The sequence below is a fragment of the Lissotriton helveticus genome, chromosome 7 (genome assembly GCF_964261635.1).
Source record: "Lissotriton helveticus chromosome 7, aLisHel1.1, whole genome shotgun sequence".
Lineage (NCBI taxonomy): Eukaryota > Metazoa > Chordata > Amphibia > Caudata > Salamandridae > Lissotriton > Lissotriton helveticus.
The window spans coordinates 1943250365-1943275846 of NC_136068.1; the positions used below are offsets into that span (position 1 = coordinate 1943250365).

Below are 25482 nucleotides of genomic sequence, written 5' to 3' on the forward strand. Positions count from 1 at the left end.
GATAATGAGGCAACACCTGTCCTCAACATCTGCTTCAAACACATACAGTGATAGTTTTCTTAATCACTCCTAGAAAGCTGCCCAGATTTGGGTTATCCAGACCCTCAGATATCTAGGACTTTGTCAAAATATTTATATGATACAGGTGCTACTGATGGACTGCCACCATCACGCAACCCACTGAGCTTTCACATGCATACATTAGCTATTATATAACAATCAATCCAGTGAGACTTCACAGAGAATAGAAGCCAACTCCAAGCTTCTTCCACTGTAGACAAACACACTCAGAAATCTACACCAGAAAAACTGTTTAAATACTTTTATTAAAAGTTTAAAATATGTCCTAGTACACAGAAGGTGAACAGTAGCAACTACAAAAACAAACAAGATACCAGCTAATATGTTTACAAGCAGACAGAATAAAAGTTAAAACTGCAACATGGATATTAAAATCCAGCATATGATCTAGATAGATTAATTTCCCAACCTCTAATTCATCTAAGAAGACTAACATAGTATTAGAAGGAATCTTATGGAGTACAATTAAATGGCCCATCTAAAATAGTTCACTTATGTACTTGGTTATTTTTTAGGTAACAGAAAGAGTTATGGTCCACAACTTTTAATAAGCTGCAGTCTGACGAGATGTGCGGACGCAGTATCCTTCAAAAGGAAAGGTGTTGGTATCACGGTCGGCTGTGCGCCGGCAGCACCTCCTCCGGCCTGGTCCGCAGCTCTGTAGGGCACAATATGTGTTCACAGCTTTCATATCTTTTTTTGCAGAAACTGTTTTTATGATCATGTTATTAAAAAAAGAGTGTTTCTGGCTCTTTCTTGTCTCTTACATAGTTCTCTTAGACTGGTTTAATAACCAATAAAGTGGACAGACAAGTAATCAAGATACCTTCTTGTCACAAATATGCGGTAATTGTTGAAAGGGAATAACTGGAAAGCCAATGTACAGAGAGGATTCAGAATAACATTTAATGCAAGCGCTATTATAGCCTTATAGCCCGCTGCCGTGCGCTATACAGGTTGTTAACCCCTCCCATGCTCATGACTGAGCTCGTCATAACGGCCACAACGCTCGCACGCGGGGCTAATTCCCCCGCTGTGCTGAACGTTCCACAGAAGCGGGTGTGGCCGTGAAGAGCTCAGCTCGTCATGAGCACACAGACACCGTGGCTCATGGCGAGCTGAGCTTATCACGAGCACGGGGGCGCTGTGCGCGTCCGCCCTCCCCCAGCACAGCGGTGGAATCTGCCCCGCAGGCAAGGGGTTAAAGGACATGTATCCACGTTATAGGCCCAAACCGCTGGCGAGAGCCTATAACATGGGAGAGGGTCTTTTACAATCAGTATAGCCAGAGGCAGAAGTGCTGTAAGGCTATTAGAACTTTCCACCCACTGAGGGTAGAATATTCTGAATTAAAAAATTAGAACCTGTAAAGACAAACATTGGAATGTTGGTGCAGAAGACCCGTGCCAGCCAGTATAAGCTCCGAGCTGCTCCATTTTCTCCAATGTTCCTCTCAACATTCTAATGTTCTACTATCACAATATCTACGGGCAAACATTTAAATGGTGTACATGGTCAAGCATTTTAATTTCAAACTATATATTTTGAATACATGAAGATAAAACCATATATTAGGGGGCCGAGAGAACATGTATATTTTTTGCACTCATTAGATAGAGAAAAGCTAGAATCTTTCTGCCTGTTTCTACACATTCCAAGCTAGAGCAGCTTTTTTATTTAACTGCTGCAAAACCAGCAGAACAGGTCTGTTTTGTGTAAATGTTAAAACTTTAAAGATGGGCAATAAAAACTCTCTTCTGGGAAGTTCATAAAAAGGTACAAAAGAACAAGATGTGCAAAGTAGTCTGGGGTGACACCATCAGATGGACAGGGTCTCAAACCTGCTACGGTGTAAAAATTTGCTGGGTATCCAACCTTAAGTGGTAGAAAGTTAACGCGAAACCTTGTTAAAACAAAGCATTGATCTATATTCTGAATCAAAGGGAGGCCCTCTTGGATGCCCACCAAGTTATAAACACTCACTGAAGGTTGGCGGTTGTCTGCCACTTCTTTTTGATGCAGCCATATTCATGTAAATTGGTCTTAAAGTGGCCTTGTCTATACGTAAACATCATTATGGGGAGGCATATAGATCCGGGAGCCCAATCTCCGCACAAACAGACTTTACGTAGCAAAGCTTAATATATGTGGAGCATCATGTAGGTTCAGGCCGTCTATTAGAACCTATGTGTTTAAAGGTGTTTCCTCCCGTACCTAAATGGAGTGCCATATCAGTGGGGGCGTTAAGTTAATTCTATCCACAATGTATGAGGCACCCACTTCATCATGCTATATGGCATTTGTGTAGCTATGTGGAACTGCCAGTAGGTTTTTCAAGAACAAGTTTTCCAACCTTTGATTTCTTTGCACATCCACCTTTCCCCAAATGCCTGCCCCATTAGTGGCAATCGCCACGCGTTTGCTTGTGTATATGGTTAACAGCTCCCTTACCGGTTCGGATCCCAGTTGTTTTACGAATCTTTGGATATCAATGATAGATTTCGCAAACATTGCAATCCTGTCCGACAACATTCATTTGCACTGATAATTTCCGTCAAACAGGATTCCTAGGTAGGGGAATGAAACAGTCTCACATATTTTAATGTCAATAATGGTGTGGACTGCTCTTTTCCTAGGCCGTGCCATTAACGTCATCGTAAAGGTTTTGCTTTAGTTGGCTTTCAGGTTGAGATCGTGCATGAAAGCTATGTAATTATCGATAAGCCCTCTCTCCGTTCTAGCGATTAGAACCGCGTCATCAGCGTATAATAGGATGGGTAGAGGACGTGTCCTAATGTAATGTGTGTCCCATGCTTTCATCTTTAAACATGTCTTTATTCATGTAGAGAGAGAATAAAAAAAGGCAAGTATACACCCTTGTCTAACGCACCTCCTAATTTTGAAGTGCTCAGTACGTTCTCCGTTTTGTCCAAAATTGACACCCGCATTGGCGTCCCAATACATTTGTCTTCTAAAATTGATAATATCCTCTTCCACTCCTAACTCAGCCACAATGGACCAGAGTTTTGAATGACTGAAGCAGTCATACATTGCCAATAGGTCCATTAAGGAGAGAATATATTTTTAACCACTGTATATTTCCCAATATGAATTTATATGTTCAAGCACTGGTTTATCATGCCGAGCCCTTTTTTGAACATGTAGGGCCCGAAGTAGGTAATTTGCATTTACCGATTGGTAAATACCGAATTTTACTGATTCGGTATTTACAAATCGGTAAAGGCTATGTAGGTATATTTACCGAATAAATAACCGATTCGGCAATATTCGGTAATCACCGAATCGGTATTTACTGATTCTGTAATTGCCATTGGTTCCTATGGGCCTTAAGGCCCATAGGAACCAATGGCAATTACAGAATCAGTAAATACCGATTCGGTAAAATTACCGAATTGACAAGGGGGACAGGGTGTCACTTTGACACCCTGTTGCACCCGGTTCAGGCTTGTGTGCCATGTGACACACATACATGCCCTTAGGGTATGTGTGTCACATGACACAGGTGTACATGCACAGATGTGCATGTACACAGGAATTCTTTATTTACCATCAAATAGTATTTGATGGTAAATAACGAATTCTAAAGGGCCTGTGGCAGTTTCCAGTGCCACCTACATGTAGATTTACCGATTCTGTACATTTCAGGCCCCCTACATGTCACAAACCAAATACCGGTTGGTAACGGTCGAAATCGGCCGTTACCGACCGGTATTTGGTGAGCTACATCTGGCCCATAGTGTGTATCAGTTAGGATATTGTTCATGAAAGCCCACTCCTCTAATCTGTGCGGCAGGATTCGTCCCGTAACCTACACTGTGGCATCTGGGAGAGATACAGGCCTACAGTGTTTTTGTTGGGAATGGCCCCCTTTTTTTTAAACTGATATTATCCCAGAGCTATTCCATGTAGGAGGTGGGCCTGCCCTAGAAAAGACATTAAAAACATTGGTAAGCAGTGGGGCCCATCAAATGTTGGCAATCTTGAAACAGATCTAGAGGAACCCTGTCTGGACCCGGGGCCTTGCCCATGCTAGGGACCTTTGTGCCTCCCCCAGAAGAACTAGTCAATGGTTGCTCTGCTCCGAGGTCTCCCCGTGGCCACCTAGAGATGGGTTCAGCATTGTGGACTGAGTGTTATGTCAGCTCTAAAAATATTCCACCCACTTGGCTTCTTGAATAAAGACTTCCATAGTTGGATCAGAGGCTTCCCTAAAATAAGGCGCATTTATAACCTTTCAACAGAAGCTCTATCTTTTAGTTCGCTGCCGCCTGAAGCGCCTCCCATGCATCCTCCTTTAATATTTCTTCCTGACTGCAAGTGCCGCCTTGTAATGTGCCTGTGCATTCATACTTAGTACCACTGCTCTAGGTTTAATGCTTAGGGCCTTATGTAAATCTGTGAGGGCCTTAGTACATCTAGAATCAACCCATCCCCTGGTTTGAAGACTGGGCCTACCGCTGTCCAGCCGCAGAGACTGCCTTATATTACCAGTAATTCCTAGGGGGTTCACTGACCGAATATCGAACACACAAATATCGTGTCAAAAATATCGAGGACAAGAATATCAAGTAAGTAAGTGCAAATAGATAGGTATATATTTACAATTCTTAACTCCAGCTCTACGTACCTTGAAGATATATGTCGTCAAAGTACATATATGTGGAGTTATATATAGTTAAACTTTACTTACCCATAAGAAATGACCTTCACAATATTTTTGTCCTCGATATTTTTGACACGATATTCTGTCCCACGATATTTGTGTTTTCGATATTTTGTCCACACACCATGCCTAGGAACGCCATTTTAAACGGTCTGGGATACGCTTGTGAATCGAGGCACATAGCCACTTCGGCTTTATAGTGGTTCAGGGTGGAGGTGAGAAGGTTCATGCGTTCCACCTCTCCCCATTTAATAGTATGCCCATTTTTATCCACCGGTACAGGTGTAACACCAAATGTAGTGCAGGTTTTTATCATCCCTCTTAATCCTGCCCTACATGCAAGTGGTGCCTGGTCAGTATATCCCATGAATTTGATTACGGAATCCGTCACATGGGTACTTCGGTTCTCTCTGATTAGCATGTAAACAATCGTGGACGTGTGTGCACTACTCATAATGGTTGGTGCCAAGTCTGCAGTCATTTTCCATCCTAACATTTAATTTCACCAATAAATTATTTAATGCTGCTCCATATTCATCGTGCTCAAAATGAGCAAACAGTTATCCATTATTGTCGGAAATCCCACACGCTGACTTTCCGAGCATCCTGCAATGATATGCGTTAAAATCACCTGCCCAAAACATGCGTTGCAGTTTTTGGATAACTGGTACATAAAATCGGGATGGTCGTATCTAGGCCAGGCTCCCCCTGTTGTCTCCTACTATCAAAACAGTTGTAATAAAAGCTAATGATTAACAGATCCCATTCTTCAGAGGCATCAAAGACCAAGAGATGAAAGAAGATGAAGTCATTACAGAACTTCACCCCATTCCCCAAAAAAGGCATTGGTGATGTATGTAGCCAAACCTCCCTTGGCCCTACCCGCAGCTGATGGTTGTGTCGGTGTAAGATAAAGCAGAAACCCGTCAATTAAAATTTCCTATTAGCTCCCAACTTCCCTGAATGCAGATGATATGGTATGTAGCTATCATCTCCCGCCAATCCGGCAAGGCTATCTTTTTCCTTAAACCTGCTATGTTTCACAAAAGGAACCTGACAGGGTAGGTAATACCTTTAAACTGGCCTTCCTACAATTACGGAGAGGTTGTATCTTGGACTCTCTCACAATAATTCAGTTTGCCTCTTGGCAAAGGTAAGAGAGGTGTGGTGCGGTGGCCAGGGCGACTGCCGCAGGAATCTGGGGATCACGTTTCGATCCCCGGCACCATGTGACTCTGGGCAATTGCTTGCTTAACCCCTTCCGCGCTCATGACGAGCTGAGCTTGTCATGAGTTGCGCCGCTCGCATGCTCATGACGAGCTCAGCTCGTCATATAACGCGGCTTTTTGTAAATCGCCGCACACAGCGGGAAAACCGCTAGCGGCGATGCGGTTAATCTTCCCGACGGCCCCCCAGCGCCTGGAGACCCTTACGGGTTATTGTTTGCGCATTACAAATGTGGATTATTATTATATTATTATTGGCTGAATAAATCTTGTGTTGTGACAGTGAGCTGCAGGGACTTATTCTCACACTGCTTACCACTCTCCATCTTGGGCGTTTAGGTCACTGAGACACCCGAATAGATTATCCCACCTCCAGTCAGTGTGAGATTACCGGGGCTGGATTACAGGCCTTCTGTGGGGTAGCAGACCTCAGTACCGCATCCCACACCTCCCACCATTCCCCTTAGTAGGTTCTTCCTGTTAAATGATGTAATACACCTGGCTGCCCTGTAGAAGAAACCCAAATGTACCAAGGGTGGCACTTGAGGGAGTCCTCCCCTCCATAAACAGGCTTGCAAAACACTATCCACCAATATAGGATCACAGAAACGAATTACAATACAACCCCCTCTATTGGCTTTACATCCGTGCCCACCCACCACATCATAATCACGTTTTGAAAACAGAGGTAGCATTGATGTGGTCTATCCTGGTAATCAACCAGTGAACGCATTTATTCTTAAGTTCTATTCAGCTTTCCTTCTTATATTCAGGAGGGGTTGGGACCCCCCCCACCACTGCAACATAAGGGGCTGACTTTGGGGGCAGGTTTAAAGTAGACAAAGTAGGGGCCTTTGAGACTGATGGGTTAGGTGACAAGGGGGAGGTACGTCTGCACTGACTGAGCCTGAACAACGCCCGCCCTCCGCTGGCACGCGTCACTAAGCACAGGGGGAGCATGCGACAATAGCACTGGCCTACATTGCACCCCTCCCTGGCCAGCATCCATCAAACACAGCTGCTGTCAACAGCAGGAGCACCTCCTGGGGCACTGGGTGATCTGTACTTTATAATTTCTCCCCCTTACAAATGCTGATGAGCCCAGGCTGCAGGACAGGGGGTTGCACTAAATAGCACTGAAATCAAACACAGCCTCTGCCAATACTAGGACCACCTCATCGGCCCTGGGTGATCTGGAAATTGGAGTCTCTCCCCCTTACAAATGCTTGTGAGCCCCTTTGTTAAAACAAAGAGCAGTAGTGGCTCGGAAAGAGCAGAAAGATGCAGAATGATTCTAGCTTTTCTCTATCTAAGGAGCACAAAAAATAAAAGTATTTTTTTTTTGTCATAGTCAGATATTTAAATAAAGTCGAAAAAAGAAAAGTAACATTCAGCTTTTGTTGGTGTAAACAGCTGCTTCAATTATCCTGGCAGCAGGCATTGTGACCTAAGAACTCTACGGTAATAATTAATAATAGTCGAGTCTTTTTTTTATAATTGGCGATTGAGTGCGTCACAAGTTGACGATTATAAAGTAATTAGTGACTGACATGTATACAGGGATTACAGAATCCCATGTATTATATCAAAATAATCCTGTGGCACGGTTTGAAAGCTGTCACCTTTGGGTTTGAGATCCATGCACAATGTCCGAGTTGTACCTTTGTTTCTAGAAACTTTGCTGAAAAGTGTAAAACAAATCCAGATCATCATCTTTAGGTGAGGACAAAGAAGAACTTATATCAATGTGCAGGAATGGGGCATTTATGAAGCTGTTTGTTGACATGATAGGTAGGATAGAATTGTGATGGAATTTAAAGATACAATTTACTGCCAGGTAGAAACTATTTAAAGAATTTCCAGATCCAGTCACTCCCTCCACCTTTATCTCACTCCTGTTTTCTCCCTTTGTTACTTTTTTTGTCTTTCTCTTCCTCCCGCTTTTTGTGTTCCTCCTTTTCTTACAATTGCTAAATGCTTGATGCAGAAAAATGAGTGCTGGTATCATCCACCGGCAACCAATATTTTAAAATTAGCACTGGATACACGTATTCATAACATTTCTAAGTGCTTTTATACTTCAGTTTTCCAATGCAAAGTTTCTGTGTCGACTTCTATTTGCCATGACTTGGATTTCCTTACCAGAACTTGACTCTCACAGTAAATAATATATCTTTTCAGAGTAAGGCTTTTCATTGTATGGCTAATGTTCTTGCACATGAGTTATTGTCTTTCGAGACATGTCTTACAGTTTTGTATACGCGTAACAATGACAACTTGATTCTTGAAGATGTTGCTGTGTATTATAAGGAGTTCAAAATGAATCCAACCTTCGTTTTCACACTATTTGTAGCTTAGTAGATCTCGTGTCTTTGTTTTCTTTTTCATATGCTGTCTCTCATGGGAAATCAGACATTTTTTCTGGGTAAACCCTTTCCTACATTCCATACACGTATAACGCTAATCATCAGAATGTATTCCCTCATGTTTTCTAAGTCCTGTCAGATGGTTAAAGCATTTTTCGCATACAGTACATCTTTAAGGTTTTCCCCCAGTGTGTGTCCTCTGATGCACAGTAAGTGTGACTTTATGGCTAAAGCTTTTGTCACATTCAGTGCACTGATAAGGTTTTTTTCCTGTATGCGTTCTTTCATGACCAGTAAGATGGTGCTTACGGCTAAAAGATTTCCCGCATTCGGTGCATTGATAAGGTTTTTGTCCAGTATGACAACGCTTGTGGACATAAAGATTTCCTTTTCTACTAAAGAATCTCTCACAATCGCCGCATTGATAAGGCTTTTCACCAGTATGTATTCGCTCATGATGACTTAGAGCAACTTTATTACGGAACCTTTTACCACATTCTGTGCACTGACATGGTTTCTCACCTGTGTGTATTTGTTCATGTTTAATAAGATAACATTTTACATAGAAGCTTTTTCCACACTTGGAACAGTGATGATTTTTTTCACCGGTATGCATTTTTTTGTGCATATATAGTTGCCCCTGCTGAGAGTACCATTTTCCACATTCACCGCACCAATACGGTTTTTCACCTGTATGGATTCTGTGATGAATGTTCAGGTTACCACTAGAAACAAAACACTTGCTACATTCTGAGCACTGATAAGGTTTCTCACCCGTATGCTTTCTTAAATGGTAAGTAAGGCTTGACGTATTCTTAAATCCTTTCCCACATTCAGTACAAATATGTAGCTTCTCACTCACATGGATTTTTTTGTGGACAGTGTTGTTTGTACCATATATCTTTCCCTGAAATGGTTTTTCACCGGTGTGTTTTCTTAAATGTTTTTTCATGTCACTTCTACAATAAAAGCTTTTATCACACTCCGAGCAATGAAACGGTTTCTCACCTGTGTGGATTCTCTCATGGATAATAAGAGAAGACTTTACGAGGAACCTTTTCCCACATTCACCGCACTGATGTGGCTTCTCTCCTGTATGTATTCTAATGTGAACATTAAGACCACTCTTCTGGTAGAACCTTTTTCCACACTCAATGCACTGATGAGGTTTTTCTCCTGTATGTATTTTCTCATGTTTAGTCAGACTACTTTTATCAATGAAACGAATGCTGCATTCAGAGCACTGGTATGGTTTCTCGCCAGTGTGTGTTCTCTCATGGATAGAAAGAGTTCCCTGCTGGCAGAATCTTTTCCCACATTCAGAGCACTGATGTGGCTTGTAACCTGTATGTGTTCTCTCATGGTTGGTAAGGTGGCTTTTGTTATTGAACCTTTTTCCACATTCAGAGCACTGGTATGGCTTGTAACCTGTATGTATTCTCTCATGGTTGGTAAGGTTGTGTTTGTAATTGAAATATTTTCCACATTCAGAGCACTGGAATGGTTTGTTACCTGTGTGTAGTATCGCGTGTGCAGCAAGTGAATTTTTCGACTTGAACTTTTTTCTACATTCAGTGCACTGATACATTTTCTCACTTGGAGGCATTCTCTTGGGGATAGAAACTTCTGTCGACTATGGATAGTAAACTTGGTCGCTTAGGTACAGCAAAGCTCTCTCGGCTCAATGTAGTAAACTCCGTCATCAGTGGCTCTTAAGATCTGTAAACCTGTAGTTAATAAACTCTGCCAGCTTGTGGCAAATACTCTGCATTCATACAACACTTACCACATTCAGTGCACTGATATGGTTTCTCAGTAAAACGTTCCACTTACATTTAGAAAGCTCTCCCTGCCAGCTGGGATAGTTCACACATTAGAATACTCACAGAGTTTTCTATCCAGTGGGAATCCTCCCATGCAATGGAAGAAGAAATATTTAGCTCCAATAGGGTCCCGCATGTAGAAGCTCGGTCTGGCAACTATCAGCTGTTTTTCCAATTTGAAGGATGATCAACCGTTTCACATTCTTTCTCAGTTCGTGATTGGTTTTAGCGACGTGTGGCATTCAGTGCAGCTTCACTATTTTCATTACATTTTTAGAAGTGTCATTCGTTCAGGTGATGAAATACAGGCTTCAATGTCGCCTTTTCTGCTCAAGGTTTAGTTACCTAGAAGATTAAAAGAACCTCTCTGTTAGCTTTCTGCATGTACAACAGAACGAAAAGCATGAAATACCTTAACTTGTGCACAGTAAAGACATTCTGTGCCCCTGCTGGTTTTTTTTATTGGATGGATTTTTATTGGGTGGATAATTTCAATGTGATCGTCATCAAGATGGTGACATACAAGCACCTCGATCAACATTATGGCTAATAAAATCTAAAAAAAAAACTATTCACCAGTTCCAGGACCGCACTTTTCCGTAAATGTATATGTAAGAGAAAGGAACCAGGTATTAACTCCCAGCGGTGCTCCACATGTGATTTGGAATATATTGAGCATAAGCTTCCCTGATCAAACAGATGTGCGTCTGGGGAGTTATCATGGGGAGATAATACCAGGTTGCTTTCTCTTATCTATTAGGACAGAGGTCTTCAAACTTTTCCATGTTGAGCCCCCCCAGCTGAATTCCCCCAGATGTTGGGCCCCCCACCACCCGACAGAAACCTCGGGAATCCAGCACACCACATGATCGACTGCCACGTGCACACCACGGGCCATATCCGGTAAACAATGCTCAACACAACAAGAGTGCCTAGCAAACTGCAGGCCTGTGAGTGGGTGTGGCGTCCCTCCATCCGTGCCCCATCCACATCCAAACGCCTTCAACCACTTGCAAACCCATCCACCATCCATCCATCCATCATCTCACCCATCCATTCCTCCATCCACCCCCTCACCTATCCATCCATCATCCATCCATCCCTTCACCAATCCATCCCCTCACCAATCCATCCACTCTTCCACCCATCCATCCACTCACCCACTCATCCACCCATCCATCCACCCACTCATCCATCCAACCATTCACCCCTTCACCTAAGCTATCCTCCCACTCATCCATCCACTCCTCCACCCATCCATCCACTCTTCCACCCATCCATCCACTCTTCCACCCATCCATCCACACCTCCACCCATCCGTCCACACCTCCACCCATCCATCCATTCACTCATCCATCCAACCACCCACCATCTCACCCATCCAGCCATCCCCCCACCCACTCATCCATCCACCCAGTCACTCATCCGTCCACCCACTCAACCCTCCACTCATACCTCCTCCCATCCATCCCTCCGCTCTCCACCCTCCCCCCACTCATGCATGCACTCTGACCCATCCATTTCCATGCTCCTCTCCTCACCCATCCTAGCACACACCTGCCCATCCACTCTGCCAATCATTCATCCATGTCCTCACTCATCCCTCCATTCTCCCCCTCTCTCTCTCCATTCCCCCCTCACCTAGCCACCCATCCCTCCATCCACCCTTCACCCATCCATCCACTCATCCACTCATGAATCCATGCATTGACCACTCATCCAACCCTTCACTCTCCATCCATCCCCGTCCATCCACCCTCCTCAATCACCCATCCATCCATCCCAACATCCACCCCTTCACTCATCCATCCATCCATTCATCCCTTCACCCATCAATACATCAATCCATCCATCACCTTTCTCATCCATCCACCACCGACTCATCCACCATCACCCCCCCATCGATCCATCCACCATTTCACTGATCCATCCACCCATCCATCTACCCTTCCAACCATGCACACATCCATCCTCTCTCCCACCATCCATTCACCCGTTCACTCACCATCCTTCCACCCCTTCACTCCTCCATCCATCCCCCCGTCCATCCACCCTCCTCAATCACCCATCCATCCCCACATCCACCCCTTCACTCATCCATACATCCATTCATTCACCCCTTCACCCATCAATACATCAATCCACCCATCACCTCTCTTATCCATCCACCCACCGACTCACCCACCATCCACCCCCCCATTGATCCATCCACCATTTCACTGATTCATCCACCCCTCCACTCATGCATCCATCCTCTCTCCCACCATCCATTCACCCCTTCACTCACCATCCATCCACCCGTTCACCCATCCATCCATCCCCTCACTCATCCATCCACCCCCCCACCCATACATCTATTCACCCACATGGCAACATAACGGACGTCTGGTGGCCGGCTCCACCCGACATCCCTCACACATTTGATGATTCAAATTCGAATCTGCAGACCAACATCCCTGAACACCGACACTTCGGTGCCCACACAAAGATCCTCATGAGTTGAGGACCGCAGACTCCCTTCCTTCCCAAAATAACTGAAGGACTCCCGCCCCCCCCCTCACTCCCACCCCCCTTGAAAGGTAGGGGCCCTGGGCCAGAGCCCACCCCGCCCGTGCCTCGAAACCTCTCTGGAAACCTTCTCTGCCTTCTGTGAAGAGCGAACTCTCCCAGGAGGGGGTTAATTCACAGAGTCGACAGCTTCAGCTGCAGTGGGAGGTAAAGGGTCTCCTCTGCTAAAACTGAAAGCGTGTCTGTTTGTTTGCTTTCGTTTTTAGCAGAGGAGACCCCTGCCTGGCACAGCTGTCGACTCCGTGAATCGGCCCCCTCCTGGGAGAATCACCCAGACAAAGGGAAGACCGGAGTGGAGCCCGCGCCCCCCCTGGGATGGTGCCGCGGCCCCCCAGGGGGGCGCGCCCCACAGATTGAAGAACCCTGTATTAGGGGGTGTGAAACATTGGCAATATACAATGATTGGACTGTCATTGTTGGCATTTACAATCAAATCAGGTGACCTTAATTGTACGTGCATTGTTTTGTTTATTTTTTTCACAAGCACTGAGAATTCACTTTGCACCAAATATTTTCCTTAACCCCTTTACTGCGGCGGCTATTCCGCCGCAGTGCTAATAGGGCGGGGCGGCCGCATGCTGGTGACGGAACCGCTCCGTCACCAGCGTCGGTTGAGCTGTGCTCGTGACGGAGCGGTTCCGTCACGGCCCGCCCCGCTCAATAGAACCCTCAGCGCAGGCGCGGAATTCGCGCCGCGCATGAGCGTTCTATCGAGCTGGGCGGGCCATGACGGAACCGCTCCGTCATCAGCACAGCACACCCGTAGCTGATGACGGAGCGGTTCCGTCATCAGCATGGAACGGGTTAAGAACCAAGCATTGTATTATCAGTCCTTTGGACAACAAGATCCAGTTCAAAAATATCCCAGAGGTGTTTTGTTTATCACTTGAAATGAAATGAAATGAAAAATTGCATTTGTATAGCGCATAACTGCCCTAGGGCCTCGCAGCGCTTGAAGATAAAATGGTTTAGCGCAGGCTCGGGGCAGATCAGCAGGATTTAGCAAACAAATGCGTTTTCAAGGCCTTTCTGAATGAGAGGAGGTTGCTATTTCCTCGGATGGCAAAGGGGAGGGCATTCCAAAGTCTGGTCGCCGAATGGGAAAAAGAGCGGCCACCCCAACGGGCTTTGTTAATTTTAGAGGAGATGGCCAGCTGCAAGGTACCAGACCGAAGGGGGCGTGCTGGGACATAAGGCGTGACCAAAGGGTGCAGAATCGCTGGGCCTACACGGTGAAAGGATTTGTGCATAATGCACAAAGCTTTAAACTGCACTCTGGCAGCCATTGGGAGCCAGTGGAGGTCTTTCAGAGCCTTCCTCGCCGACTGCCGACGGGAGAGATTGAACAGTAGGCGGGCCGCACTGTTTTGTGTGACCTGAAGCCTCTGCAGTACCGAAGCCGGTGCTCCTAGGTAGAGAGCATTCCCATAATCCAGGCGAGAGAGAATCAGGGCCTGGACCATGGTCCTCCTCGCCTGGAAAGGGAGCAAAGGGAGCACCCGCCGGAGCATCCTCATTAGTCCAAAGCAAGTGGCGGCAGTCTTAGTAGCCTGGACCGAGAAATCAAGGGCGGTGTCAAGCCAGATCCCGAGGCTCTTTATCTGGGACTTGGGGGCAGGAGGAGCGCCAAGACATGGTGGCCAGACGGGTGCAAGAGCAGACGGGGAGGGATTTCCGAGTAGAATGATGTCTGTCTTCTCCCCGTTAAGCTTCAAACAGGAGGCTTGCATCCATCTGGCAACAGCCTCTAGACAGGGGCCTAAGGTGTCGGATGATCCATCTGCGTGGTCTAACGAGACCACAAGCTGCGTGTCATCCGCGTAGGTGACTATACGCACACCAAAGGGATGGACTATCCTGTCCAGAGGTTCCATGTAGGCGTTAAAGAGGGTCGGGCTCAGGGAGGAGCCCTGAGGGACCCCACACCTGAGAGGGTGTTTGGGAGAGACTATCTCACCCTCGAAGACCTGGAAAAAGCGCTCACTCAGAAAGGAGGTAAGCCAGTCTAGAGCCGCGCCCGACACGCCCATGCCCGCCAGTCGGTGTAATAGCGTGGCATGGTTCACCGTGTCGAACGCGGCGCTAAGGTCTAACAGGATAATGGCCACCTTTCCTCCCCGATCCAAAGTCGTTCTTGCTTCCTCTGTAACCGCTAACATAGCGGTTTCTGTGCCATGTTGAGGGCGAAAACCTGTCTGGGAGGCACGCAACAGACAGTTGGACTCCAAATAGTCTGTTAAGATATTGTTGGCGTGCCTCTCCAGCAGTTTACTCAGCCAGGGGAGCAACGAAATGGGGCGATAGTTGGACAAGTTGCTCTGGTCCAGGGAGGGCTTCTTGAGAAGCGCCCTCACCATGGCGCACTTCCAGGGGAGTGGGACCGACCTGGCCACGATGGAGGTGTTTAAGGCTTCCAGGATGACAGGACGAATAACGTCCAGTGCCTTGACAAGGATCCGGGGGGGTGCCGGGTCATTGGGAGACCCGGAAGAAACTTTAGAAATTAATCTATCCAGGCTGCCGGCATCAAGAAGCGGAATTATATCCAGTTTGCAGAGAGCCGGAGAATCAGCTGGCTTAGATGGGACGGAGGGGGCGTTGACCGTAGGATTACTAAAAGAAGAGTATATGGTCGAAATTTTCTTGGAGAAGAAGGCAGCTAGCTCATTACAGCGGTCTTGTGCCCCTTCAGCAGTAGGACGCTCAGCCGGGGGTGAAATAAGGGACTTGGCTATCCTAAAGATTTCCCTAGGCGCGTTGGCTGCAGCACTAATTTTCCCTTCGTAGAAGGAGGTTTGCGCCAATTTAATCTCTGATTTATAGAGCCTTATTGCGGACCTATAACTTAATTACTGAGGCTTCTAAAATGGGTGCTGCCGCTACCCCCACCCTAGTGCTTAGCTTTTTTGGGATATTAGGAATAGTTTGTTCTTGAATGTTCCTAACATTTTTCTACAAAATCCATCCAGGCCAAATGTGTGGTCTTTTTTCCACAAAGTGGGAATTTCTAAAGGTGCCCAGGGTTTCTGGATTCCCATGAAAAGTGTAGCAATTTAAAATTAAAATGAGCAAAATACGTTTCTAAACATGGCATCAACAAATGGTTTGCGGTGCTAAGATCATCTTCTTCCCAACTTTCAGAACAGGGACACATGTAAACAAAAGACATTGCTTGCCACAGGTTTTGCAACTTTCTAAGTGACACAGTTTTTCCAAATAGTTTCAACCTACTTGTAGTTGAGGTGGAAAAAGATCTCATGGGTGAACCTAGAAACCTTTACATTTCTGAAAAGTCGACAACATTCTGAATTCAGCAAATGGTCATTAGTGAAGATCAGTCAACGTTCTCACACAGAAACTAACTGTGGAAACTAAAAACTAGTAATAATAAGTAGAAAAAATAGAAGTAGGTTACAATGTTATCTGTAATTGTTTGCCTGATGGCCCCTTAGTAAAAGTAATGAAGAGTCTGGTGGATACTCTGATAGATACTGTTCCACCTAGAGCATGGTGTTGCTACACCCAGACGAAGGAGCATGCTGCTGTTCCAGCCAGACAAAGGAGCATAGTGCTGCTCCAGCCAGACAAAGGAGCATGCTGCTGCTCCAGCCAGACGAAGCAGCATGGTGCTGCTCCAGTCGGGCAAAGGAGAATGCTGCTGCTCTAGCCAGGCAAAGGAGCATGCTGCTGCTCCAGCCAGACAAAGGAGCAAGCTGCTGCTCCAGCCAGACAAAGGAGCATGCTGCTGCTCCAGCCAGACAAAGGAGCATGCTGCTGTTCCAGACAAAGGAGCATGCTGCTCTTCCAGCCAAAGGAACACGCTGCTGCTCCAGCCAGGCGAAGGAGCATGCTGCTGCTCCAGCCAAAGGAACACGCTGCTGCTCCAGACAAAGGAGCATGCTGCTGCTACAGACGAAGGGGCATGCTGCTGCTCCAGCCAGACATAGGAGCATGCTGCTGTTCCAGCCAAAGGAGTATGCTGCTGCTCCAGACGAAGGAGCATGCTGCTGCTCCACCCAGACAAAGGAGCACGCTGCTGCTTCAGCCAGGCAAAGGAGCATGCTGCTGCTCCTGCCAGGTGAAGGAGCATGCTGCTGCTCCTGCCAGACAAAGGAGCATGCTGCTGCTCCAGACGAAGGAGCATGTGGCTGCTCCAGATAAAGGAGCATGCTGCTGCTCCAGCCAGACAAAGGAGCACGCTGCTGCTTGAGCCAGGCAAAGGAGCATGCTGCTGCTCCAGCCAGACGTAGAGCATGCTGCTGCTCCAACCAGACAAAGGAGCATGCTGCTCCAGCCAGACAAAGGAGCATGCTGCTGCTCCACGCACACAAAGGAGCATGCTGCTGCTCCAGCCAGACAAAGGAGCATGCTGCTGCTCCCGCCAGGCGTAGGAGCATGCTGCTGCTCCAGATAGACAAAGGAGCATGCTGCTTCTCCAGCCAGATAAAGGAGCATGCAGCTGCTCTGCCCAGGCAAAGGTGCATGCTGCAGCTCCACCCAGACAAAGGAACATGCTATTGTTTTACACAGGACATACTACTACTCTAATCAAGTAAAGAAACTTTCGGTTCAGTGATAGAATATCAATGCTAAAAAAATTGATGCTAAAAATATAGAGTAAAAAATTTAGATTGTAAAAATATAGACCCCCTATACTTAAACAGGTAAGTACAAAAATATTGAATCAAAAATATCGAACTTAAAACTTATAGATGTAAAAAATATCGATTAAAAAATATAAATAAAATATATTAAATATATAAAATATTATCTTTAACAAAATACATTAAATGTAATATGCATTTTAAATAAATATACATTTTTACTTAATTTAAATATAAACACAAACATAATTTATACATAAACATATACTTACTTTAAAAGAATTTATTAACGATTATCTTTATTTAACTTTTAAACTTTGAAATTATATAAAAATTAAATATATACATATATTAATAATTTAATATTCAAGAAAACATTCTATAATTAATTAAAACATTAAACTATTAAAAAAATGAAAACGTACATTTTGCAATACAATAAATACAACAGTAGGGAACATGTTGGATAGCAATATAATTAAATTTACTATTCCAACTGAAATGAGTGCAACAGTAGGGAAAGTGTTAGATAGCGGAGGGGTAAAAATTACTATTAACACTCCAGTGATTAGAACAGACGGGAAAGTGCTGGATAGCGAAGGGGTAAAAATTAACAATTCCCACTCCAGTGATTAGAACAGACGGGAAAGTGCTGGATATCGAAGGGGTAAAAATTACAATTCCCACTCCAGTGATTAGAACAGACGGGAAAGTGCTGGATAGCGAAGGGATAAAAATTACTATTCCCACTCCAGAGAGTGCAACAGTAGGGACAGTGAGGGATAGCGAAGGGGTGAAAATTACTATTCCCACTTCAAAGAGTGCAACAGTAGGGAAAGTGTTGGACAGGGAGGGGTGAAAATTATTATTCCCACTCCAGTGAGTGCAACAGTAGGGAAAGTGTTGAATAACGGCGGGGTAAAAATTACTATTCCCAATCCAGTGAGTGCCACAGTAGGGAAAGTACTGGAAAGCAGAGAAACAAAAATTACTAATAAAATGTAAACAATTTTGTTTTAATAATCTTAAAAATAAAGAAACAATATTTAAAAAATATACAATTAAAAATATTAAACAGTTAAAAAGAACACATATAATGTTAATTACATATAACAAAAAGCTACAAATATGATATTAAATAAATTAATACATTTATAAATATTTATTTAAAAGGAGTAAATATTCACAAATTATTTAAAACATAATTGTATTTATTTAATTTCCTACCCTATAACACCACACCAATAAAAAAAGACATCAACATTTCTATTTAAATGTATTTCCATAATTAACATAATTAATAATGAATTTAAAATATATTATGAATAAAAAAATAAACATTGAGTACACATACTTTAACACTCTAATATCTACAACACACACCTAAAATTAATTACACAATTGTGATTATTAATTACTAATGAATTTATTTTAATTAATTAACAAATAACAATTCATCAAGAAAAAATAAATTACCTTCCATCCGTAGTTATTTATTTGTCTTATAAAGCACACTATCACCTTGCAGGCATCCTGGCGCTAGACTCAAAAAGGGGGGGAGGGGGGTGTCAGGTCAGACCAGTCAAACTGAGTTACTTGGGAAACAGCCAAGTTTTAACACTTTTCCTAAAAGGAAGAAGCTCCTTGATTTGCCTGATCTCACACAGGAGCGTGTTCCATAGTTTGGCAGCTGCTACCTCAAAGGATCTACCCCCGATCTAACCTTCCAAACCTAGGCACTCTCACCAATCTGGCCGATGAGGAGCGAAGCAGCCTAGTTGGGGTGTACCAATCAAATTTAGATTGCAGAGGTAAAGGTCCTATCCCATGAAGAGCCTTAAAGACGAGACAGAGGGACTTAACCCCTTCCACGCTGATGACGAGCTGGGCTCGTCATGAGGTAGCCTCCTGCTGCGCTGATGACGAGCCCAGCTCGTCACGTAACATGCGCTTTAGAAAATCTCAGCGTACGAGCGGAATTCCGCCCGCACGCATGCGGTTAAATTGTACCCTCTGTCTCAAGGGGAGCCAGTGAAGTTCCGCCAGAGCTGCCGGCGCAGGCGCTTTTGTGGGAAGCCCCAAGACCAACCTAGCAGCCGCAGATTGAATTCTTTGGAGCCTATCCAACAAGAAGCCCGGCGATTCAAGTAGCAGGGCGTTACAATAATCCAGCCTACTAAGTATGTTATATTATGTTATGTTAATAACACTTCTATAGCGCACAGCTGCCCCAGCCAAGGGGCGTCCCGGCGCTTAGTGAGAGTACCGAAACACAACACAGCAGTACCAGGGCAGAAGCGCGCAGATCAAAGTACTAAGATTCATGAGGGAACAAAAACGTTTTAATAGCCCTCCTAAACTTCAAAAGCTCATCCATTTCACGAATGTAGGATGGAAGATAATTCCACAATTTTGCAGCCAGAACCCGGAAGGACCGACCTCCAGCCCTGCACAGCCTGAACTGCGGGACCACCACCAGGGTTTGACCCAAAGATCTCAAGGAACGCGAGGGCACGTAAGGCACCAAAAGATTATCAAGAATCTGGGGGGAGGCCAACTTGAGGATCTTGAAGGAAAGGCACAGGGTCTTAAAATGGATCCTCTGTGCCATGGGCAGCCAGTGCAGAGAACGGATGGTACTTTCCGCAGAGCAGAACCTCGGTAAACCTACCAGGGCTCTAGCTGCGGCGTTCTGGACACGTTGCATCCGGGCGATTTCAGCCTGGTTGGCCCCCAACAGGAGCGAACTGGCATAATCAAGTCGAGATAGTATGGATGCCTGTATGACCAGCTGCCTGGCAGAAGCATCGAAGTATCTCAAAATAGGTCTCAACCCTCGTAAAATGCCAAAACAGGTGGCCGCCACTTTTTTTGTGTGGCCACAAAAACTGAGGGCAGGATCTAACCAAACCCCCAAGTTTTTTACCTCTGAGACTGGAATAGGAGTTACACCCAGCTCAGGGGGCCACCACATGTCACCCCAGAGATCCGTCCGCTTGCCCACAATCATGACCTCCGTTTTTTTAGCATTAACCTGGAGACAGTTGGCATTCATCCAGCTAGCTACCGCCAAGAGTCCATCCCGGAATCTGGGGGCGTCAAGGTCGGAGTCCCCACTCAGGGCGACCGCCAGCTGCGTGTCGTCAGCATAAGAGACCAAAGTCATGCCCCAATGCTTGACGACAGCCGCCAGCGGTCTCACATAAAGGTTGAATAATGTGGGACTCAACGACGAACACTTAGGCACACCCAGCTCCAGCTGATAGAACTTGGACTCAAAAGGCGGGGTGGCAACCTTGAAGGTCCGATCCGCAAGGAAGGAGCGAAACCAGTCGAGTGCGGTGCCCGTAACACCCGCCTCACTAAGACGTTGGAGTAGGATCCTGTGCGTGACCGTATCAAACGCGGCACTAAGATCAAGTAGTACCAGTGCCGCAGTCTGACCAAAGTCAAGCAAAGAACGAAGATGTTCCGTCATTGAGAGCAAGGCTGTCTCGGTGCTGTGACCAGCACAAAAGCCATTCTGGGAAGAATCCAGAATACTTGCCCTCACCAGATGTTCAGACAGCACCCCATTCACATAGGCCTCAGCAACTTTCGCGGCTCAGGGGAGGAGAGAAATCGGGCGATAGCTCTCGAGTTTAAGGGGGTCCAGTGTAGCCTTTTTCAGTATGGGTGACACAACAGCCTGTTTCCATTTAATTGGAACAACACCCGAAGCGAGAGAGAGATTTATGAGATGGCGCACTGGAGGAAGACAAATAGCTTTAGCTTTAGGACACCCCCGCGCCGCACGGCCACCAGCTGCTGCGTGTGCCTCCCCGCCTGTCTGCCTCGGCTGCCGCCGCGTGACCACGCCCCCTGCCTTCGAGCGGCGTGGTCCGTGCTCGCCTGACCTGCAGGCTCCTGGGCGCCGCTTCTCGCCCTGTGCCCCTGTTGTTGGTATTGTTGTAATTGTTTTGTATTTTTCCTTCCTGTAGTGCCTGTTTTCCGGTTTGTAAGCTGCCCTTCGTCTTCCCTCCCCGCTCCCCGCCACTGCCGATAACCCCGCCCCTTTTCTCTTCTGTACCCTCCCCGCTCCTGCCTCCCAGCTGCTCTGCCCCCCCGCGCACTTGGCCATATATGGCGACCGTGCGACGCAGGTGAGTGTGTCCTAGCTTTAGGACAACCCCGCGCCGCCCGGCCACCAGCTGCTGCGTGTGCCTCCCCGCCTGTCTGCCTCGGCTGCCGCCGCGTGACCACGCCCCCTGCCTTCGAGCGGCGTGGTCCGTGCTCGCCTGACCTGCAGGCTCCTGGGCGCCGCTTCTCGCCCTGTGCCCCTGTTGTTGGTATTGTTGTAATTGTTTTGTATTTTTCCTTCCTGTAGTGCCTGTTTTCCGGTTTGTAAGCTGCCCTTCGTCTTCCCTCCCCGCTCCCCGCTTCCCGCCACTGCCGATAACCCCGCCCCTTTTCTCTTCTGTACCCTCCCCGCTCCCGCCTCCCAGCTGCTCCGCCCCCCCGCGCACTTCGCCATATATGGCGACCGTGCGAAGGAGATGGTGGAAATCCTCCAGTTTGAGTTTCTTCCAGTGGCGCTTATGCACCACTCTATCCAGGGGCTTAAATTGATGCTCTTTGATCAAAAGAAGAGTTTTCACTAAAAAGTGATCGGACCAAGCAACTGGACTGGGCCTAGCCACCTTAGCCCCAGTCAAATTCGTAAAGAAAGGATCAAGGATGTGGCCCCCCACATGAGTGGGGAAGGTAACCAGCTGATTTAGCTGCAGGGCTTCCAAATCCGCCAAAGTGCTGCTAATGGCAGAAATATGACCACAATCAAAATGGAGATTAAGGTCTCCAAGGATGCTAAAGTTTGCGCAGCCCATTGCCAAAGAACTGACACATTCCGGGAGAGCCTTTCTAAAAGCAGTGTCACAACCGGGAGGACAGTAGATTAGGAGGCCGGACAGAATAAAATGATTGCTAATAGAAATTCTAAAAAACGCGCTTTCACATCCTACCAAATTCACTACCCTCCAGTCACATGGGTAGCAGGACTTTACGACCACAGCGATGCCACCTCCCCTAGAAGCCCGATTGTGAGTGTAGATGGAGTACTCTGGAGGGAGTGCAAGATTTACGGCTGCCGTGTCCACTTCCTGAAGCCATGTTTCCGTCATGAAAAGCACGTCAGGTGTCTCATCCCTTAAGAGATCATGAAGTTCTGAATGATGCTTCAGAAGGGACCTGATGTTGAGATTCCAAATAGTAATATCTCGAGAGACCTGTGGTCTACTGCGAGAGGGCTTAACCGGAAAAGACTCCGTCAGAGCAAAGATCGAAGAAAGGGCATTAAGCGACCAAATTCCACAGGCACACTTATACGGGCCACAAATCGGACTTACAGGCCCATGCACACAGCATGGGACCAAATGCCTAATGCCCAACAACTCATCCCTGGAGTATTCACTCACCGAGGACATTACCTTAAAATGTTACGAACTCCCACATGCAGAGTACCACTACGCCTCACGCCTCCTTAGCGCTGAGTCGTGCCAGACGACTCAGGCGCAAAAAGGGCGCGCCCGCTGCGCGTTAACGTTGCACGCCCGCTGCGCGTTAACGCTGCGCGCTTGAGGACTGGTTTAGGTAGGGTGACCGCGTGTCTGCAACACCACTAGACCGGGCAAAATGGCGCCCAGAGAACGTCACCACCACTCCCAAGATGGCGGCCGATTCTCCACAGTTTCGGAACCCCCAGAACCGGACCCGCTAAAGCAGCGGTGAGACAACAATTAAGGTGCAGGTAAAAGGGAGAATGCCCAATATTAAAATCAGGGGAGAACAAGCTAAAGATAAAAAAAATACAAAACGGGTAGATAAAAAAACGCAGCGCACCTTCAGCACAGCGCTAAAGCACGCGAGTCCTCAAACGCTCTGAAGAGCTAGGGTACCTTATCCAGAGTATCGTACATCTTGCCACTTGGGTGCGCGCCTGGGATGGTAATAACGGCAGGATCTTACGCAGAGATCGCAGAATTGCAAAGCAGCAAGATGTCATTTTTGCAACCTGAGTCTCCATGCTAAGTTTGTTGTCAAGCATGACCCCTAAATTACGGACTGATTCTACTGGCCGCACTTTGGTCACTGTTTCAAGAGGCCAGAAATTCCCTGGAAAAAGACGGGGGATCTTACTCCCAGCACAAAAAAGCGCCTCAGTCTTGCCAGCGTTAAACTGAAGGGAGTGGTTCTGCAGCCAGCGTGACGTATCCCGCAGACACTTATGAAACGCATCCACCGGTGTCAAGTCCTCTCCCTCAAAAGAGAGGATCAGCTGCGTATCGTCCGCGTAATTTATTATATTGATCTTGTAAGATTTTATAAGCGTGATCAAAGGTCTTAGATATCAATTAAAAAGGATAGGACTAATTGCCGAGCCCTGTGGCACCGCGGGAGGAACAGGGGAGAACACAGACTGAAAAGGGGGCAGGGACACCGTCTGCTGTCTATCCTGCAAGAACGACCGAAGCCACATCAGAGCACTACCCCTCACCCTAGCATCACTTAGTCGACTCAGCAAAATCTCATGGTTAACCGTATCAAAGGCGGCAGACATGTCCAGCAGAATCAGTACAGCTGCCTGTCCCCTGTCTGCACGCCTTTGAAGCTCATCCATAGCGGTCACCAGGGCCGTTTCGGTCCCACGAGCCGGACGGAAGCCGAATTGATCATCCTCCAATAAGTGAAGCTGTTCCAGATGTTTCGAGAGAGTAAGGCTAACCATGCGCTCCACAATTTTAGCAGGAAAAGGCAGCAGGGAGATAGGTCTAAAATTCTTAGAGCATTCAGGGTCTAAGGAAGGCTTCTTCAGCAGGGGAGATATCAGAGCCTGCTTCCAATGAACTGGGACAGAGCCACTGGCAAGCGATTGATTACAGATCAGGCGCAGAGTAGGGAATAATTCCTCTTCATACTCCTTCCAAATCTTGTGTGGCATGGGGTCCAAAGGAGAACCGGAGGAAATACCCCGTGCCAGCCCCCATCCTTCCCACCATTTACACCTATAAACACCACAACACACACCTAAAAATTATTACACAATTACCATAATCAATAACTAATTAATTCTAATTAATTAACAATTATTAATACATTAATTTACATATTAAACACTCTAACATCACAATTAAATATTAATAAATACAAATTATTCAATAAATGTTATATAATTAAATTACTTTCCACCCTATTCCCACAACGGAACTAAAAAGACAAATTTAAAAAATAAATAAATAAATAAATACTATAAGTAATCAATAAATTGTATGTGATTAAATTACTAAATGTTTCTCTCACATTTGGAAAGCTCTCCGTGCCAGATTTAACATTTAACAGATTATCCCACCCACACAATTCTGTGACCTGGGTCTCAGGTGGATGACTCACCATTTTCTCATCTATCAGTTGCTGCATGGCTTCAGGCGTACCTTCACTTATTTTCCATTACAATATTTAGTAGCGTCATGTTGTCAGGTGATTTAACTCGAGCTTCACTGTTCTATATTCTGGTTTAGCTGTAAATACCGGTTGGTTAAAATAGGAATATGTGATGTTACAATGCGATCAAAATGACTGCGGTACGTTACATCGCAGTTTTTACAACGTCCAGTGCAAGTCGTTGTCACGACTTGCGTTGAAATACCCGCGATGTAAAGGCATTGCGATGCAATGCTTGCGTGGTAATGGACGTTTCCCTTAATATTGTTTCTATGTAAACTTTCAACATGTACAATATAGCAGAAATGCACCATAAAGACACTGCACAAGCTGAGAATATAAGTTTGAATTACTTTCCTTGTAGGGATATAGGGGGACTAGGATTCTGAAGCAATGTGGATGTAAAGGACTTGAAGCAATAACAGCTAAAGGGTGAACAGTGGTAGCAGCCAATCGGTAGTATAGTGACTTTGCCTAGGTGATATATTCAAGGCCTTTGGCAGATTAATATCAAATTGCAACACTAGTTATCACACGAAAACAGCAGCCCTTCTCCAGGGCAGCAAGCTCCACACCAACAATATGCCAGAGGCTGTTTATTGAAACCCCTTTGTTATTTCAGGCTCAGGCATCACCACCATAGAGGAACAGAAT

At 45.9% G+C, this 25482-nt stretch overlaps 2 protein-coding genes across 2 annotated transcripts in view; both read right to left on the reverse strand.

Moving 5' to 3' along the window:
- The window catches only part of LOC144770953 (uncharacterized), a 258117-nt gene that overhangs the window by 172190 nt on the left and 60445 nt on the right, over positions 1-25482 (reverse strand). The window contains exon 3 of the mRNA XM_078655791.1: positions 10244-10525. The gene's annotated coding sequence lies outside the window, so the exon portion shown is untranslated. The remainder of the gene's footprint in view (positions 1-10243; positions 10526-25482) is intronic.
- Positions 308-10235, reverse strand: LOC144770957 (uncharacterized). Its single transcript, XM_078655804.1, has one exon. The coding sequence runs from the start codon at positions 9961-9963 to the stop codon at positions 8530-8532; it is 1434 nt and encodes a 477-aa protein (XP_078511930.1). The 5' UTR covers positions 9964-10235; the 3' UTR covers positions 308-8529.